We start from the raw sequence: 18,281 nt of genomic DNA, 5'->3' as shown, positions 1-18,281 counted from the left end.
CAGGAGGTCAGTTCCATGGGCTGCATAGCATTCTTTGGGCAGAGGTAAAACTTGGCTTTCTTGGCACTTAGCTGGTTGGAAAGGTCTCTTAATCCATGCCATGACAAACTCTTCAAAATTCTCATCTGGGCCTTCTTTCCCACGTTCTCATGGAATTGATGAACAAGGATTGGATGTGTATCAGTGAACTCTCCCTGCGTCTGCTCTATAAAACTACATGGGTGGAAAAAACCAAGATTGGATTGTCTCCTTCGGAGAAGTTTAACAATTAGGGTGGATAGCTAAGTCTGGGTTACCAGTTTAGACCCACTGGCTGCCTACTGGTCATGGCAGCTGCCAACAGAACAAAACCAGTGCAGGTGAGTGGCTACCTATGCACTAGAGGGACAGGGCTGCCCTGTGAGCCTAGCTTATCCAAAATCATAGGTCAAGAGGTGACCTTAAGTTTCCATGGAACATTTACTAGGTAATGCCATTTCAAATAATTGGTATCTATAGTTCCTTGGTACTCTTAGGAAGTCACATTTTGTGGCTTTCTGTTAAATAATTTTCTAATTAAGCTTTGCCAGGATTCTGAGCTTTTCAGTTATCATGGCTTATCCCATTTTCAGGGATTTCTTCATCACCAGAATTTCACACAATGATATTTTCAAAAAACTAGATGGGGTCCCCTTCTACCAACCCCCCAAGAAATGTTACAGTAAGGGCTCCTACCAAGCCCTTCAGAGTGAATTATCTGATACAAGGTGGGATGCCAGGAGTCAGGATGTGTTCGCCCACTGGGGACTGTTTCAGTGAGTCACTCAGCTCTAGTACTTGGCCCACAGAACCTAATTCACTTGTCCAGGGCTACTGTCTACAGGCTGTTGGCCCCTTCCTTGCATTTGTAGAGGATAAGCATGATTATACTATTCTGTATAGGCCAATAAATGGGCCAGACATAAAGCAGGGGAGGCCTGGGGGCCCCTTCTAGATGAAACAAGAGAAGAAAAACATCAAATCTAGTTCTGGAAGCAAGGTCAGAGCTATGAGATTAATAAGAGAGATGAATATGCAGGTGCTACCAGTCAGGTGTCCAAGGGAAACGGGGAGGCAATGGGCAGGGTCTTGGGAGTGACAGAATCAGTAACTGAAGGGAAAGGAAACTAAAGTTGCCAATTACTGAGGGAGCATCTGGAGCAGGAGTCTGGAACAGGAGTTAAGTCTTAACAAAGTAAATGTGGACTGGAAGAAGACACATTCTTCCTATTCGCTACTCTTCTTAGAGCCCAGGATCCCCTTTCTGCAGACAGATGGTTCCTGCTGGCTTTGACTTTTCCTCCTTAGGTTAAGTCTCTCAAATCACACTGTTCCTTATACTGTCAGCTTTATGAAACCCTTCCCAAAGGTTGCAAATAGAAGGGATGGGAGTAGATGTCCTGGTTTAACCAATCAGAGGAGCAGAAATTATCCCTATCAACAGAGGCCAAGGGCCATAAATTTGGAGACTGAATTGTACTTCAAAAGACTTTATTAAGCAACTAATTTTAAAAATTGAACATTCTCTCCTAAGCATTTCCATAATCATTAAAACCACTCACTTAAAAACATTATTGAAGTATAACATACTACAGATAACATACATATACAGAAGTATAACATACTACATAACATATCTTAAGTGTAGAGTTCTAAGGATTTTCATAAATTGAACACATACATCCATGTAGCCAGCTCCCCAGAAGTGCCTCTTTTAAAAGCACCCATTTTTAATAGCCCTGTAATAGTCTATCATAATTTGCTTAACTATTCTCCTACTGCTGACTATTTTTTTCTATAGTAAATAATGCTGCAATGATTATTTAAATTTTCTCCCAACTTACACCATCACCACCAGGACCCCACTTGCCTTTCTGGGTTAGAATCTCAGTAAGGATCATTAGTTTGGTAACATGTTTGTAATGGTCTTAGAGTCATTTAACACCCCCTTGGCTATCTACTGTTTCCCGCCTTAAATCTCCCCAACCCTGGGAAACCCAATTGGTCTGTGTTGTCTCCTTTGAGCTACTGAATGTGGTATGAGGAAGTATAGAACTGTGATGATTAAGGCCATCCAGATTCATGCCATCTGCTCATCCAGGTCCTCGCTGCTTGCTGTGTTATGCTCTGTGTGCTAAGACCGGGCTGTTTGCTTCCTTAATGGTAGTGAGTGATATTGGCCTATAACTTTCTAAGTGATCTGTGACTTCTAACTTAGTAGCATTTTTGTCAGGCTTTAAATAGTAAAAGCTTACAATCTGATATTTTGAGAAGGATGAAAATGATTGGTTTAGGAAGCTTAGATATTTGTACAATGCTTCCTATGGTAGAGGAGATGTTATCTGGGTAGGCACATGATTTTAAGCAGTACACAAAAAAACATCTTTAATTTAAGCAAGTATGTGTTTCATTTAGTGAGTACTAGAATAAAATATAATTAGTATATTAAACCCAATTTTCACCAATGCCAGTTCTTAAAAAGATGGAAGGTTTTTTAAAGGAAGTTGAGTTAAAGTTGATTTGAAGAAAACTAATAATTACATAATAGTCCAGGTGGCCTGCAGATGGAGTAGTACAGTGAAAGTGCTAGTTAAATGACATTGCTTCACTGTAACTTGGAGGTGCTGACATCTTCCTCTCAGTGTATTTTAAGCCCTCACAGAACAGGGAGTTATTTAGGATATGCTGAGAAAAAGGAACCAGACCCTCAAAGTTGTACTAAGACAGTGCTTACTTCTCGTTATGGGGCTCTTCATGTGACATAGTTCATGAATCAGTTTTGTATTTAACAATTCTGTAAGTGGTTATCAAGTCTTAGCTGCATTTTCAGTTTATTAACATATCTCTGAGATAACATCAGCCTTTTCATTTTTAGATCAAATTTTTCAGATTACTAGGGACGAGTCTCTAGTTCATGGAACAAGCCAATATGATGTGGTTTAAGTGTTGTTTTGTTGTTGTTTCTGTCTTGCTAAACTCACATTCCAGAATCAAGTGGACCAATCGGACGCTCTATTTTTAGAAGTCCGTGTATATACCATTTGCCATTTGGTTCACAGCACCTTATGTTTTTATGGATCGCTTTACTTAAACTGCTTCTACACTGAAATCGTAAACTAAGGGAAGAAACCACGTTTTTCTCCTTTTTGGATCCTCAATACCAGTGTAATCACTTGCTAAAGTAGACACACAAATTACTCTGGCAAGATATCAGGTATATTCATCCAATACTTAAAAAAAACATTTTATTATGGAAAAGTTCAAACTTATGCATCATCAAGGCACCATCTGTCACTTTCTAAATTCTGTTTCATGGGTGTATAAGATGAAGCCTGGGGAAAGATGTCAGTTAAATTTATACTTTCTCTTTGCTAATAGATAAAGCAAAATACAGTACACCATGGGAAAGACACTGTTGTAAGAATTACACAGCAGCCAGAGAGAGGAGACGCTCCTGACCTCCACAGCCAGCATTATGTAGGCAATGATGAGCTGGGTGTGGGCCCAGGTGAGAGCTCTATAGAGCAGCTGCATCGGCCAGGATCTGATAAACAAATTGGCAAAGGTGTGAATCAGGTAGTCAGCTTCCACCATCACAGCCCAGCAAAGAAAACCAAACACCTGTCCTGGATGGAGTCCATGCCACCAGGCCGAGAAAGCGAATGTCTGCAACAACGGCCAGGCCCTACCGTGCTGGAAAACAAGGCGTCGGAGCCACTGAGCTGTGCTTTGGTTCCACTTTCTCGTGAACAGGGATATCCTGTGGGTTGTTTCCAGTGTCCAAATGTCCGCATCAGGGATGTATCCCTCCTCCCCAGGGCTCTCACCAAACTCAGTTCCAAAGCCTGCTGCACAGAGGAGGGAGTCATCCAGGAGCCAATGGGAGTAGTAGGTGAGTTTGAAGAGCCCAGCGGTGGACCACATGACATAGATGCATTGGAGTTGCTGGCAGTCAGCCAGTCCTGATCCTGTACTCACCACCCCCCTCATAACCACCTTTAGGCACTCTAGTCCCAGAATCTGCAGACCCCTCCAGGTCAGAGCCCAGAAAGAGTGCCTGGGACACAGGGGGCTGGACCCTTCCACGTGAGCCTGAAATCTCTGGAAAGAACACAGAGGGCCTCCTAGGAGAGCAGGGAAAAAGAGCAAGTAGCTGAAATAGGGCAGTGCCTTACACAGATGCTCAAACAAAGAGCTCCTGCTCCTGATGCCTCCTGATGCTGCCTCCACTTTTCCCTCACAAATGTCCAGCGAGAGGGATGTGACCCTCTGGGTCAAGAGCATGAGGGAAGAAAGGGTGATGCAGAACCTGAAAGAGATTTTTTTTTTAAATGTAAAAACACTCCATATTTATTTTACCCCATTATAAAGATTAAGATCAGCGACCTGAGAGAAATTTGCCATAAAAGAAACAAAAACTTAGTAGCAAAGAGACGATAGGAAGTTGAAGATTTTAAACACGAACAATTCCTTAACTGTAAGATTCTGCAGGCTTCAGGATTTGTGCTGAGGAACAATGCGTCAAGCTAGAGGCTGAGGGTGTGCTCTGAGTCCTTAGCAATTTGAGGTGTGTTCTCAACCAATTGCCTGAACTGTTCCTGCTGCACCATCACAGAATAGAGAAGATCCTGCTGACAAGATTTTTGTGGAGAAAATTAATGAAAATACAGCAATGTACTCTACAATCAGGAATGCTCTCCCGTGGAGAGAAAATAGCGCTGTTTCCTAATCGCTGCTGTTTCTATCTGTGTGTCTGGGGAGATAAGGACAACTGACCTCCTCATTTGACTTACCTACCAGTAAGCAAAGTGGCCTCCCAATGCCACCAACCCTTCTTCACTCACCTTCTGTTAAGGACTGAATGTGCCCCCCACAAATTCATATGTTGAAGTCCTAATCTCCAGTACCTCAGAAAGTGACTGTATTTGGAGATAGGATCTTTAAAGAGGTGATTATGTTAAAAAGAGGTCATTAGGGTGGGACCTAATCCAATATGACTGGTGTCCTTATAAGGAGAAGAGATTAGGACATAGACACACACAGAGGGAAGACCATGTGAGGACGCATGGAGAAGATGGCCATCTACAAGCCAAGGAGAGAGGCCTCAGAAGAAGCTGAATCTACCAACACCTTGATCTTGGACTTCCAGCCTCCAGAGGAAATAAATTTCTGTTGTTTAAGCCACTTGGTCTGTGGCACTTTGTTATGACAGCCCAAGCAAACTAATACTTCTTCGATCTCAGCTCTGGTTCAGCCTCCCTCCTGTCCAGCTAGGTCCTGCTTAACTTGTTCCTCCAGCCCCATCAGGTCCTGGCTTCCTACTGAAACCCTAATTCACTACATCCCAGTCAGTACTCTCCACTCCCTGCTCACATGCCATCTTGCCTTTTCTTCAGAGAAGCAAACCCTGAAGCTTTGGTGAAATAGTCAGGAGAAAGAAAAGGATTCTGGGTTTAGTAGGGATAGCAAAGAGAATGAATCAATGGCAGGTTAGAATCAAAGAGGTAACCCACCTCAACAGGTCAAAGCCCCAGTTCTCTGAACGACCATGGACCCATGCCAATTGTGATAACAGCGGGAGCCAGGACCATAGGCCTCAAGATCGCAGAGCTATGTTTCCCCCTAATCTTGCTGATCTCACTGACTCATGAAAACCCTTTTCTATGCTATAATTAGTGCCCGATTTTTTTTTCTCTAGATTAGGTGACTTCCCTTCTTTTGGGAAGATGGAACAGCTGAATCTCAGTGAAAGTACAATTCTTGCACAGCAGCTGCCAAGGGAAGGCAACAAAGGTTTACAGTGGATTTATACCTTACTTGTCCTGTTAAAGGGGAGGGCAGACTGCTGGTTGTGTGTCTAAACCATGTGAGGTGAGCAAACTGTGTTTAGTCACTTCCGGGCAGGCCTCATCTGTGGACCCTGGGACTCCTGGATCAGCCCCCTTCTCAGGCACAGTGATAATTACAGCTAAGTGTCAGATACTGGGCTTTGTAGGTTAACACATGGAAGTTTTTAGTAGTCATATAATAATGTTTAATTCATTATCTGTAACATAAGAGTCTTGCAAGATAGTTATCCCCCCACCGCAGACTTTTTTTCAGAAAAAGAATTTGAGGTCAAGAGAGATTAAATGACTTGCTCAAGGTCACACTGCTCAAATGTGGAAGAATTCAGATTCAAAGTCAATAACACCCAGTTCTCTCCACTACCACCATAGTATAAGCAAACCCTTGGTCAGCTCAGTACAACCAAATAAACAAACTGCTTTACCTCATGGAAGAAGGTTCTTGCAGATAATACTCAGTGTAGTGCAGACCCAGGTGACACAGTGTCTGCCAGCTCATCTGAAAGAAGAAAGTCCACCTGTGGACTTGCTGTGGGTCAAGTGAGTAGATCAGAACCACGGAGCACAGAGCAGGGATGAAAACCAGTACAGAGAAGGAACCCATAGCAGCCCAGGCCAGGGCGCCTCCTCCAGCCAGGAGAAAGAGGTACCTGAGAGAAAAAAAGGACAACCCATGAGACTGACTTAGAACAGTGCGACAAATGAGTCATGTCAGAGGTCATTCTGGGTAACCCAACTGAGGCAGGCCCACATAACACCTAAAAGAAGTCAAACTGTTATCACTCAAAATCTTCCATTTGTTCTTCTGAAGGAAAGAACCATGGGAGAAAGATGAAGAGATTCAATTTGTGAACTTTTGACTACTTCAAGAGACAAATCTTGATTACTGCCTCAGTGACCCTGGGAGACTCTCTTTGATGTTCACTATTCAAGTAGGAACTAACCATCTTGTGGGTGACAGATCCAGAAGGTTTCCTAGTAGGAATATCTTCAAAATCAAGTAGTATAAAAATGATGGCAATCTAGTGTTGAGGACCTAGCTCTCTGAACATCATCTCATCAAGATGAATCTCTTTCCTTTTCACAGGGTTGCACTGCCCTGAATGTTCCAGAGACTGAGAAAGAGAAAAAAACTCAATGCCTCCCTTTGATAAGTGTTTGAAAACTCAATTAGAAAATCTTTATAACTGCCCTTAATCTTCTCTTCTGCAACTTGAAGCTATCACGAGTTAGTGTTTTTTGTGATGTTGTAAACACCCACATCAATGAAGTGGTTTGTGGACCTGACTCCCTGGGAAGCCAGTAGATGCCCCGAGGATCTGCAGGGGCCTGGGAGATTTCACGTTCTGTAGACTCGGCTCTTCTTCCCACAGCATAGGAGGTTTGTTTGTCTTCCTGTTTGTCTTTAATTGTGCCAGATTAATAAGTCTGAATGAAGAGGTGAGAAAAGGTATGAAACAGGGACTGACTGGTCAGGGACAGGGAAACTGGGTCAAAGAGGACTATGTTTTCTCTACAGCACAGGGCATGTATCATGACACTGTGACAGTGATGTGCACACCACGGTGAAAATCACTTTCTTTCTTGAGGGAGATTGGTAGTTGCCTCAGCATGAGAAGCTCTACTGCACAGGCCCTGGGCCGTTCCTGTGCTTCTCTTTGAGCCTATGCTTGGGGTGACTCACGCCAACAACCACCCCAATTCACACTGTGGTCCAAGCATTCACTTCCCAGCCTTGGGAAAATAAGGGGAACACTTATTCCTTACACAGCAGAAGTAGAAGCCTGAAGCAACGCTCTACCCAGACACAACTGCCCTGGGGGATTCGTAAATATTAACATGTCTATACATGTACAATGCAGGATGAATGATTTTTTTGAGTGCTTATTTTATTCTAGACATTGTGCTAATAATCCCTTTATAAGAAATATCTTTCTTTAATCCTTAAAATAACCCCATGAATTAGGTGTTATTATTTCCATTTTACATGTAAACCCAACAGAGTTTATTCATAAAGGACACTTAGGAAGTGAGGGGCCAGGATGCACCTGGCTGACTCCAAAGCCAGCAATCTTAACCCTATGGAAATTAACTCTTATTTTGTACTTGTTTTGCTTTATTGTTTGTGATCCTTTCTCAAAAGAAAATTTTTTTACAACTGTCTCCCCCATCTCCTAAATGAAGGTAGGGGCTGGCAACCAGTTGTGAACATGTAATAACGCTACATAGTTTAATCAAAGTCGGCCATCCTAACTAATTGCTAGACACAGCTAAATTTTACTTAACAACCCCCCCCCCCCCATATATAAATATCCTAATTTCCAAAATAAGTGAATTATTAGGAGGTAGCCCTTTGGCAATGGATTTTCACTTTACGAAAGGATATTCCACAAAACTTTAAAAAAATAGGAACTGTCTTTAATGTACTGAGTTTATTAGCTATAAAAAAATCATTTCAAACAAGTTACCAAGTATCTAGTGACAATTTTTGAACCCCAGATTGAGGTACAGCTAATCTAACAAAACTTTTTTTTTTACTTATTTCATTTCTCTAAAAATATTCATTTTAAAAATCACATTTAGTTGTATATTTAATAAATTTTCATTTTATTGAAAATAATAGAATTCCATGAAATTAAGACTATGCAAGAATATCTAGGGCATGCAGTTGTATAGATGCATCTGTTTGGGACATTCCTGTACCAACTCAGCATTCATCTCCGCAGTTTCATTTTTTCCCATTTCATGTGAACCTCTTAAACTTTGGCTGAGTCAATGCAGACATGATGTCAATTTCCATTTCAGTTTTACTTCATGATCAAGTAATCAATAATCCGTGGCAGTGATAACTTAAAAAACAACCAGTGTAATTAATATTTAGTCTTCACATCTGCACTCCAATCTGTGCTTTTTGACCTACTATAGTATTCATAGATGTAAGAGCAAAATTAGCCATTACACCTACCTGGCATGAGTGGGAAATGAATCCATATTGCAGAGATAATTAAACAGGAGTGCAAAAGGAAAAGCAGCTCCTTGATAAAGTGAGACAGGATGGAGGAAAAATAGCTGAAGCCAACCCATTATGAACTGGAACAAAAGATACTGTCCTTTCCAGAGTCCTTAACTGGTGCCTTCCTGCAACAGAAACCTCAACCAGGCCCTCTTTGATCTTTTTATATGGTTCAGGAGGCCCGGGTGAGCAAAAGGCAAACAAAACAACTGGCGATAGCAGCACAAAAGTTGACATTCTGATAAAGAGAACTGCACTATAGAAACCAAAACGCATTTGGGGTTATGTTACTTAATAATAATATGTACTAAAAACACTTTCAGAAGGTCTGGTTTTGTTTAGTTTACAAAACCACAGTATTTGCCTTTCCAGCCATCTAGCTGTCATATTTTCTTCACTAAGTTAATGAAAAATCTCATTTTCCAGTTGTGGACAGACAATTCTGCAGCCTGGGGAGGAGAAATGAGAACATGAGCATGAGGAAGGGAGGTGGATTCTCAGAGTAAGATGATACCCGCCTCCAACCTCCACTGTTCTCCTTATGCAATTTCTTCTTTTTTTAAATAGTGCCCTCATAAATCTATTTCTTGATTAGTTTATTGCCCGTCCCCCTGCCACTATGTCAGCTCTACAAGGGAGGGACTTTGTTTTGTTTATTGCTGTATCCCCAGCACATAGAACAGTGCTGGGGACATACTACGTACTCAGTAAATACTTGTTAAAGTTAAAAAGATTTTAAGGAAGCAAAGTGTGGTGAGGAAACACTTAAAGAGAAGCTTCTCTGCGGTGAGGGCAGAAATACAGAAGACATGTCTAGAGGCAAGATGAGAACAACGGGCCATCTCTTGGCTAGCAGAGTCCCTCTACTGAGCTCGGTGCACTGCAGCACTGTCCCTGACTAGCCATTTTTCATCTCTAAGGTACCATGCAAGAGCAAGCAGCCTTAAATAAAGGATGGGAGAATATAGCCTGATACAAAAGCATTTTAAGGACGAGGACCACCTCTTAGTGAGAGATCTGTGCTAAACAGTAGGAATATAAAACTGAATAAGACAAGGCTCCTGCCCTCAAGTAGCTCTCAATCTACTAGGGAGATGGAAATGGCAACAAATAATTTCATTAAAGAACGATAGGTGCAGGCTCAGTTGGTTAAGAGCTCGCTCAAGAGTGTGAACTGTGAGCAACAGGGTCGCCGGTTGGATTCCCAGCCAGAGCTGAGCTGCTGCTGAGCTGCCAAAAGGTGGCAGGATGGCTCAGCTAAAAAAAAATAATAATAATTTAAAAAAAAGAACGATAAGTGCAGTATGCCATGGGTATACTGTAGTGAAAAATAAATAAGCAATCATTGGCAGAGATAGGGGATTTTTAAAAAGCAAGAGAAGTAGAGAAGTGAAAATACTTAAATTGGCTGTTTCCAAACAGATGGATAGCTTATTTCAGGCCACAGATGGCACAAAGATAGACAGTAAAACAATTAATGGGAAGGAGAGGGCTCCCTAAGCAGTAAGCTCACATCATATTAAACGTATTAAAATGCATCCACATCCCGCATTAAAGATAATTGCTAGGTACAGAAGAATTGACTTACAGTTAATTTGTTAGGAAAAAAGTTGTTCTTTTGTCATCGCATTAAGTATCTATTATTCCTATGTGTACTTTTTTTTGCTTTTTGAAATCAGTACATTTTATTTTCAGGTCTCAAACATTTTGTAGATGATAGGTCGGCTGGTAAAGGAACGCACATTGTCAGGCAAGTTAAGAAAGTTTAAGAAAGTCTATTTTATTAAGAGAATGTCCATCGGGCTGAGCAAAGATGGCTACAGCCTGGGCTGCATGTCTAAAGGAGACGTACAGCCCCGAGGAAGGGGGTGAGAAGGGTTTTGTAGGGGCTGTGCTGACAGGGTAGCATTGTTTAAAGAGAAAATGCTGATTGCCTGTAAGCCAGTAGCTGTTTTGTTTTCTGTTATCGCATATTTGGCTCTGTCTGCAGGTGCAGGCCAGTAGACATGTTGTTGTTTTCTTGCAGACATGGCTCTGTCTGTAAGTCAAGGTCTCTGAGAACTAACATTCAGAGACCTAACATTAAGTCAAGTCTCTAACATTCAGAGACCTAACAGTAGATTCCTGAAAAGCTTATAGGCCCTAGACACTGTACCTAATGTTGATAAAATGGTCCTTCTTATACACATGCTGTGATGGTTAATTTTGTATAAACTCAGTTATGTTATAATGCCCAGTTGTTTGGTCAAACATCAGTCTAGATGTAGCTATGAAGGTGTTTTTTGTTTGTTTGTTTTTAGATGAGATTAACATTTAAATCAGAAGACTTTGAGTAAAACAGATTACCATCCAAAATGTGGGTGGGCCTCATCCATCACTTGAAAGCCTTCAGAGCAAATACAGGTTTCCCAAAGAAGCAATTCTGCCTCAAAATTGTAACATAAAAACCCTGTCTGAGTTTTTAGCCTGAGGATTTTGGACTTGAGACTGCAACATCAACTCTTCCCTGAATTTCTAGCCTGAGGTCTACTTCTACAAATTTCAGACTTGCCAGCCCTACCCAGTGTGTGTATGTGTGTGTGTGTGTATCAATTGGTTCTGCTTCTCTGGAGAACCCTGACTAATACTCATGCCATGGAAGTCTTTTAAATTAATTTAGACAGACATTGCTTGAAAATGAATAGGTATTTAAATGCTTCAGGACAACAGAATGTTCTAAATTCATCCTGTGAGATAACAGAATATATATATATATAATCTCGGTCTCTGCTCCCAGTTCCTGACACAGAGTTCCTAAAACTCTTGTAAATTCCTAAATAATAAGAGCACTAGGAGCATCTTCTCTTCTAATGAGGCCACTCTGGATGGGCTCCTGGAGGGCCCCTAGATGGGGGCTGGTCACCAGAAAGACCAAGCCATGATTAGAAGCATGGACCTTTCAGCCTTACCCCTCGCATTGACTATCTTCTTGGTAACCAGAGGCTTTAGAGGTACTTTCTAATTTTTCCCTTTGTGGGCAGCTTTGAGGGTAGTGGCCAATGCTCAGATCCATCTAAATCTGAGCTTGGTTTAGCATCAAGGTCAGATCCACAGCTTTCTTTTATTTTAGCTATTACTAATAAGAATCAAAAGATTGGTTATTAGCATGCTCTTTATTATTTGCATGTCCTTACATTTCCAATGAGCAACTCCTCAAGAGTCGGGTTTACCCCCATCTTTAAATTCCATTGGTTACTTTTACCTTGAGTCACTGATCATAGTGTAGCTGCAGTTTCAGTTTCATACCATGGGTGACTAGGTAGCCATCCTGGGATCACAGGTTCCTCATTTCCCACCCTTTTATCCTTTCTCTTCCCAAACCACAAGTTTCTATGAGCCAGTGCCTTTCTAGCAAATCCCACTTCACTGACACCAAATGTAATGAAAAAACTGACACACTGAGTATGATGTGACATGTGAGAATTAAAGTGTCAAAGGGGGGTGGGCATGGGACAGGTGGAAGTTGTTTGGGGAGGAGAGTCACTTTGGCTTCTTAGAGAATGAAAGCGTGATTAGAGAAAGAGGAAACAAAATATGAAATTAAAGATGAGAGAAGTAGGCAGGGGCTGGATCTATCCCAGAGATAGGTTATTGACAGGAATTTGTATTTTAAAAGGAATAGAAAGTAAGAACCAAATGGGATTTGGTTTTTATTTTTCATCATTAGATCTGGTATTAGTTATTGCAATATATATGTATACATATATATATATATTTGATTTTTAAAGGATTTTAGCTAGTTTTGGATGGGGGGGCGGGGATGGGGGTGTGACTTCAGAAGTCAAAGGTGGAAGAAGCATACAATAGGGGAGAGAGAGCTGCTGAGATTAGAGAGGTGGTAATTGATGTGAAGTGGGAGAATGAGATTCCAGATGTAGGACCAGAAGAACTTGCCCGTCAATGGCATATGGAGAGAGGTGAGGAGTGCCTAGGACAGCAGTTCTCAACCTGAGGGTTACGACCCCTTTGGGGGTCCAACGACCCTTTCACAGGGGTCGCCTAAGGCCATCGGAAAACAAAAAGATATTTACATTACGATTCATAACAGTAGCAAAGTTACAGTTATAGAGTAGCAACGAAAATAATTTTATGGTTGGGGGTCACCACAACATGAGGAACTGTATTAAGGGGTCGCGGCATTAGGAAGGTTGAGAACCGCTGGCCTAGGATGACTCGAGTTCCTGGCTTGAGCAATTTGGTGAACGGTGGATTTCTTTACTGAGCTGGAGATCAAAGGACCAACTGGTTGGAGAGAGGGTGAGGGTGGAAATCAAAAGCTCCGTTCTGACCGTTTTAGGTATGATAAGATTTTGAGGCAGTAAGCAATCGAATAATCAGGTATGAAGCTCAGCAAAGAGGAGAGAACTAGATATATTAACCTGAGAAAGCCAGCAGGTAAAGGTACTTAAATTATGGGACCGATGAGCTCATCAAGAAATAGATGAGACAAGCTCACTGAACAGGAAATGGGTGGGCCCAGGGCCTAAAAGGAAGCTTAAGGGATAGAGACCGGAAAGAAGAGTGAAAATAAACGGTGTGGCATAATGAAGTCATAATGATGTGCATTGGATTGGACTAAACGGCTGAATTAAATCCGAACCTATCAGTCCCTGGACTGCGCTAAAACCAGCTGCAGCCACGCACCTCGCTCCGCCTCGCAAAACAACGCTCACGCTAGTAGAGGAGGAGCAGCGAGCCCTCGCCGGTCCCGCCCCCGCGGGCTGGCCCTCACCCTGGCTCCACCCTCTTCCAATCCAGCCAGGCTCTCCAATCGCTTGTAGAGATCATCGCTTCACCCAAGCGATAGTGTCGATCTCGGCTCCAATTGGAGACCCGGACCAAATCATGGCGGAGAAGACTCAAAAGAGGTGGGTCTGCTGTTTGAGAAAAGCCTATTCTCAACTCTTCTGCAGAGGTGGAACCTTTTCTTGATGGTCAATGGTCGGGACTGAGATGATGTCTTATTTCTGACACTCATCTTGGGTGGTTCCTAAAGCCCTGGCCTGGCGTCCGCTGAGCGGGGAGACGACACAATGGGGGCAGGGAGCCCTGGGAAGGGATGCGGAAGACGGGCCGGGATGGTTTTACTTTCATCCCCTCCCGACCTCGCCGGTCCGCTTCCGCAGCGCGCCTGCGCGGAAGTGGTCTCCCGGCGGGGTTTTGAGGGGGTGAAAGGCGTCGTCCCTTACATTCTGCTGTACTTGGTGCGGCTGTTCGTGGACGGCTCGTAGCTGCATTCTCTGTTGTATGTTCCCAGACACCCACGTTAGTGTTGGCCGCACCCCGGTCCCTTCCTACCTTGTCGTGGGTGGTGTGTGTTTGTGAAAACCGATTCTCCGTCGCTTGTCAAAAAGGGGGCCGCGCCCGGACTAGAACTGTTTGGAGACATCCTCCCAGCTTGGACAAGCTCCTTGGTAGACGTGTGAACTGTGATTGTGGCTTCTTCCCAGTCTTCATTGCCAGGAACTGTTGGTGGAAAGGAACGGCTTGGATGAGAGAAGGGCTTAAGTTAAACTATTTCCAAAAGCAGCAGTGTTGAGCACCCCCCTGCTGACACTTTGAAAAAGAAAACTGACTAACTTTCTGGTGCCATAGGTTAAAATTTAGATTTTTCTTCTACTTGGTAACTGTAATCTTTAAACACAAGCTACAGAGGAAAGAATCAATGAATATTATATTATATATTATACCATAATATTATATATTATACCTTAATATTATATGGTATACAGTAGTGTACAGTGGAGCTGAACGTATTATGAACTTGTTATTTTCATAGTTAGGTCTTCAGCAAAGTCTCCTCCCAGCTGCCTGCTACCCACTCCGCCTCACCACTCCGAGGTGCAGTGGAGTCTACACGATGTTTGGACCACGTTTTAGTTGGTCTAGTGGTGAATTACTACCTGCCTCACGGAGAAGTATGCCGATTGTGACACAGACTCTACCTGCAGTCTCTCTCTCAGGCATAAAACTGAAGACAGAGGGGCACTTGTGAATCGCTCCTATTCTCATTTATCCAAGACAAGTTAGATAATGCTCCTTTCATAAAAAATCGTAGTGAAAAGGAGGCTGAAGGAATGGAAAGTTGGAATGTGAAATACAGTCTAAAACAAGCATTTTATAAAGTCAAATTTAGTTGACCCAGGGCTTAATAAAATTGCATATTTTAACACACAACCCCCCCCCCCCCCAGAGAAATAGCATTTACAAATGGTGATACATTCAAGGTCAACATCATTGCGCTATCCCAGGAAAAATATCCAAAATGACAGGTTGTTTCCAGGAAACTTTCAACTAACAGAAAAGAGATGATTGGTGTTAGGATAATGATGCCTCAGGAACAAACTTTGCTTTAAGAAGTTACTAGTTTCTTGGCTTTAGTTTCCTCATCTATAAAATGAGAGGGTTGGATCATTTTCTGCTTTCTGTTTCGTGTTACTGATGTTTTCTCCTACTCGGTAGAAAGGTTATAAATTTTCTGTGATTTCAGCAGAGTCAAGCATACATAGTAATCCAGATGGGTCATTTTTAGAATTTTCTTGAGCCTTGTAGTTAACTTCATTAATTTAAGCCAATGCCTGTCAAAATGATGGAAACAGATGTAGCTGTGTCTAATCTCACAAACATTTCTTGAAAGTAGACCCAGGGATTATTTTGTTTTGTTTTTAAATAGACTTTTTTGCTTAGAGCTTTAAAAATACTGTCTGGTAGGAAGTTTTGTTCACTGAAATTTGTAGAAGAAAATTTTGTGTACTTGTATGTCTTCTTTCTTTAGTTTTTCATATCAGTAGGGAAGTTGATGTGATTTAAAAGAAATATTTTGGGGGCCGGCCGAGTGGTACGTTGATTAAGAGTTGGCTTGGGACGCCAGCTCTGAGCCTCAGGGTCCGGGTTCAGATCCCACATTAGGGCCAGCGACGCTGCGCCCTCTACAGCTAGGATAGTGAACAACAGCTCCACCTGGAGCTGGGCTGCCATAAGTCGCCTGCGATGGCATAGGCTGCAGGGGAGCTGCAGTGGGCTGCCATAAGCAGCCGTCGTCAGCGGCTGTCCAGTGGCCGATGACCAGTCTTCCTCACCTGGGAAGAGCACAATGATCACAATACCAACATGGGCTAGTGAAGCGACGTCCTCCACAACTAGACTGAAGAACAAAAGGACAGCAACTTGTCTGTTCCCCTTCCCCCAATTCCCCAATTAAAGGAAAATCTAAAAAAAAATATATATATTTTGGGTCACTTTGCACTTGTATTTGGTAATATTTGGGGGGATTCTAGAATATGAATAATGGAGAGACGTGTTAAAGAGTTTGTATCCTGCTGACTTTCAGAACTATATTTCTGGCCTACAGTTTTCTTATGAACTCCAGATTGGTGTTTTAAGTTGCTTGCTGGGTCTTTGTTCTGAATTCTCCATGGACACCTCAAACTGAGTTCATCTAAAGCTTAACAAAATAACTTCATTTAATTCCTTACTTTTGTATGAACTGATTTTTTCAAATCTTCCAACATATTTGTTAAATGCCTAGTAATGTTTTTCAAAATGCTCCTTACATAGTCTTTTTTTTCCCTTGGAGATCTTCCCCTTGAAGCCCTCTATCATCTTTGCTCTCTAAGACTGATGTACAGCTATTGTCCTGATGGTTCTTTCAGTCCTTGGACGCTGGGAGCCTCTGTTTCCAGAATCTGTCTTGTCTGTTGGTTTACTTTTATTTAGCTAGGTACATTCTTTAGCAGCTTCCTAATAAAGAGTGCATAGGAAGTACTTTTATTTTTTTCTTTAAGTCTTTGCAAGTCTGAAAATGTCTTTATTCTCCTTCCATACTTGATTGCTAGTTTGGCTGGATAAATAGCCCTAGTTTGAACATGGTTTTACTCAGGATTCTTTAGGGATTGTCTTCTGGTCTTCTAGCATCAATATTACTATGAGGAATCTGATGGCATTCTGATTATTTTTTTTTTTCCTTCAGTGTGTGATGTTTTTGTGGAAATCTGGAACTTGAAGAACCTTTTCATAGTGTTTACAAATTTTAAGATGATGTTACTTGGCATGGGTCTTTTGCATTCACTCAACTTTTTCAGAGTTGAGATATCTTTTAGTCCTGGGAAATTTCCTTGTGTTATTTGATAGTTTTCGCCACATACCAAGGGTACAAAAAAAAAATGTACACAAGTGGACCTTTGGGCAGTGTTGCTAAAGCAGTAGTTAGCCATCATCAGAAGTGTGTAGTAACTACTTTGAGCACCTCTTATAATTGCAGAAGTCAAATGTGACTTATATTCATCTTTTCTTATTGGTATATATTGAGTATTACGATTTTAATGTTTTTTTCCTTTCTTAAAATGTGTATATATATTTTTTGGCACCCTGTGTATATTTTCTCCTTTTGAGGTTTGTTTTATTTGAATTCTAAACCTCATATATTGGTCCTCAGATTTTCTTGCCTTTTTTTTACTTTTTTTTTTTAATTTTGTTCTACTTCCTAGATCAAACTGTGAATATTTTTATGATTCCTGATGCATATCGGTAGAGTATTTTCAAAGAGGTGTCTCAACACTGCAACCACAAGTGTCAAGTATCTCAGTTAAATTACAGCTGCATCATCATGGATAGCTATCATAAGTAGAAAAACAAGAACACCTCATCACCCCAAACAAACTAACACGAGATAAGAAATGGGCCAGAATATAACCATATTGAATATTCCAAGTATTCATATTTCTTTCATAATACATCCTTTCATTTCTTATAGTAACTTGTATCAGGTTTCTGCTAATACAGTATCAAGCATCCTGAGTATAATATGACACAGAACATTTGTGAACAATGGTCTAGAAATACTATAATGAATACCATTGTGAATATGGTATTTAAAACTAATGAGAAATGATACTAATGAATAATTTTATCCTTATTAAAGAGGATTGTTGCTGACACAATAGAAGATGATTTAAAGAGAAAAAACAGTTTTAAAGGAAAATGAGACTAAAATTCATTAAATGATACTTAAGAGTTACAAGAAAGGATTTTTAGATAAAATAAATAAAATTGAAGAGGGAAGACACTTGAAGGGGGACTTTTTAAGAAAAGGGGGATAAAACTTCACCTTGATTATGGGAATGTATCTAGGACCTCTTTGGCACCTGGTCTAAAGAATTGGTTGATCTTTTTGTTTGTTTCTTTGTTTGTTTTATTTTTATTTATTTATTTATTTATTTATTTTAAAAGATTTTTATTGAGGAATTGGAGGATGGGAACAGCGCTGGGAAATTGGGGGAAGAGGAACAGACAAGTTGCTGTCCTTTTGTTCTTCAGTCTAGTTGTGGAGGATGTTGCTTCACTGGCCCAAGTTGGCACCATCATTG

General features: G+C 41.4%; 2 protein-coding genes across 3 annotated transcripts in view; one reads left to right on the top strand and one right to left on the bottom strand.

Annotated features, from left to right (window-relative positions):
* Window positions 1–1,534: 1,534 nt before the first annotated feature.
* MBOAT4 (membrane bound ghrelin O-acyltransferase MBOAT4) lies at window positions 1,535–14,454 on the bottom strand. 2 transcript variants are annotated; one of them, XM_019650997.1, is made up of 4 exons: window positions 14,215–14,454; window positions 6,290–6,514; window positions 4,194–4,327; window positions 1,535–3,863 (listed from the first exon to the last, which is right to left on the bottom strand). In XM_019650997.1, exons 2-4 carry the CDS (start codon window positions 6,466–6,468, stop codon window positions 3,364–3,366), a joined length of 813 nt encoding a protein of 270 aa, XP_019506542.1. In that variant the 5' UTR covers window positions 6,469–6,514; window positions 14,215–14,454; the 3' UTR covers window positions 1,535–3,363. The 2 variants fall into 2 exon arrangements, with proteins under 2 accessions (XP_019506542.1, XP_019506541.1); XM_019650996.1 differs by having other exon boundaries at window positions 1,535–4,327; window positions 14,215–14,453.
* DCTN6 (dynactin subunit 6) overlaps window positions 13,672–18,281 on the top strand; it is a 22,463-nt gene continuing 17,853 nt past the window's right edge. Inside the window, exon 1 of the mRNA XM_019650999.1 lies at window positions 13,672–13,784. Within this exon, the coding sequence (XP_019506544.1) occupies window positions 13,762–13,784 (23 nt within the window). The 5' untranslated portion in view covers window positions 13,672–13,761. The remainder of the gene's footprint in view (window positions 13,785–18,281) is intronic.

This window comes from Hipposideros armiger, unplaced genomic scaffold, assembly GCF_001890085.2.
Source record: "Hipposideros armiger isolate ML-2016 unplaced genomic scaffold, ASM189008v1 scaffold_151, whole genome shotgun sequence".
In the NCBI taxonomy this organism is placed as follows: Eukaryota; Metazoa; Chordata; class Mammalia; order Chiroptera; family Hipposideridae; genus Hipposideros; species Hipposideros armiger.
Note: the sequence above shows the minus strand (reverse complement) of the source record. Positions and strands in the feature narration are given on the sequence as shown.

Coding starts and splice junctions, on each gene's coding strand:
- MBOAT4 (XM_019650996.1), bottom strand. CDS start 6,468: ATGGGTTCCTTCTCTGTACTGGTTTTCATCCCTGCTCTGTGCTCCGTG. Junction 4,328..6,289: donor CAAGAACCTTCTTCCATGAG/GTAAAGCAGTTT, acceptor AATCTCTTTCAG/GTTCTGCATCACCCTTTCTT.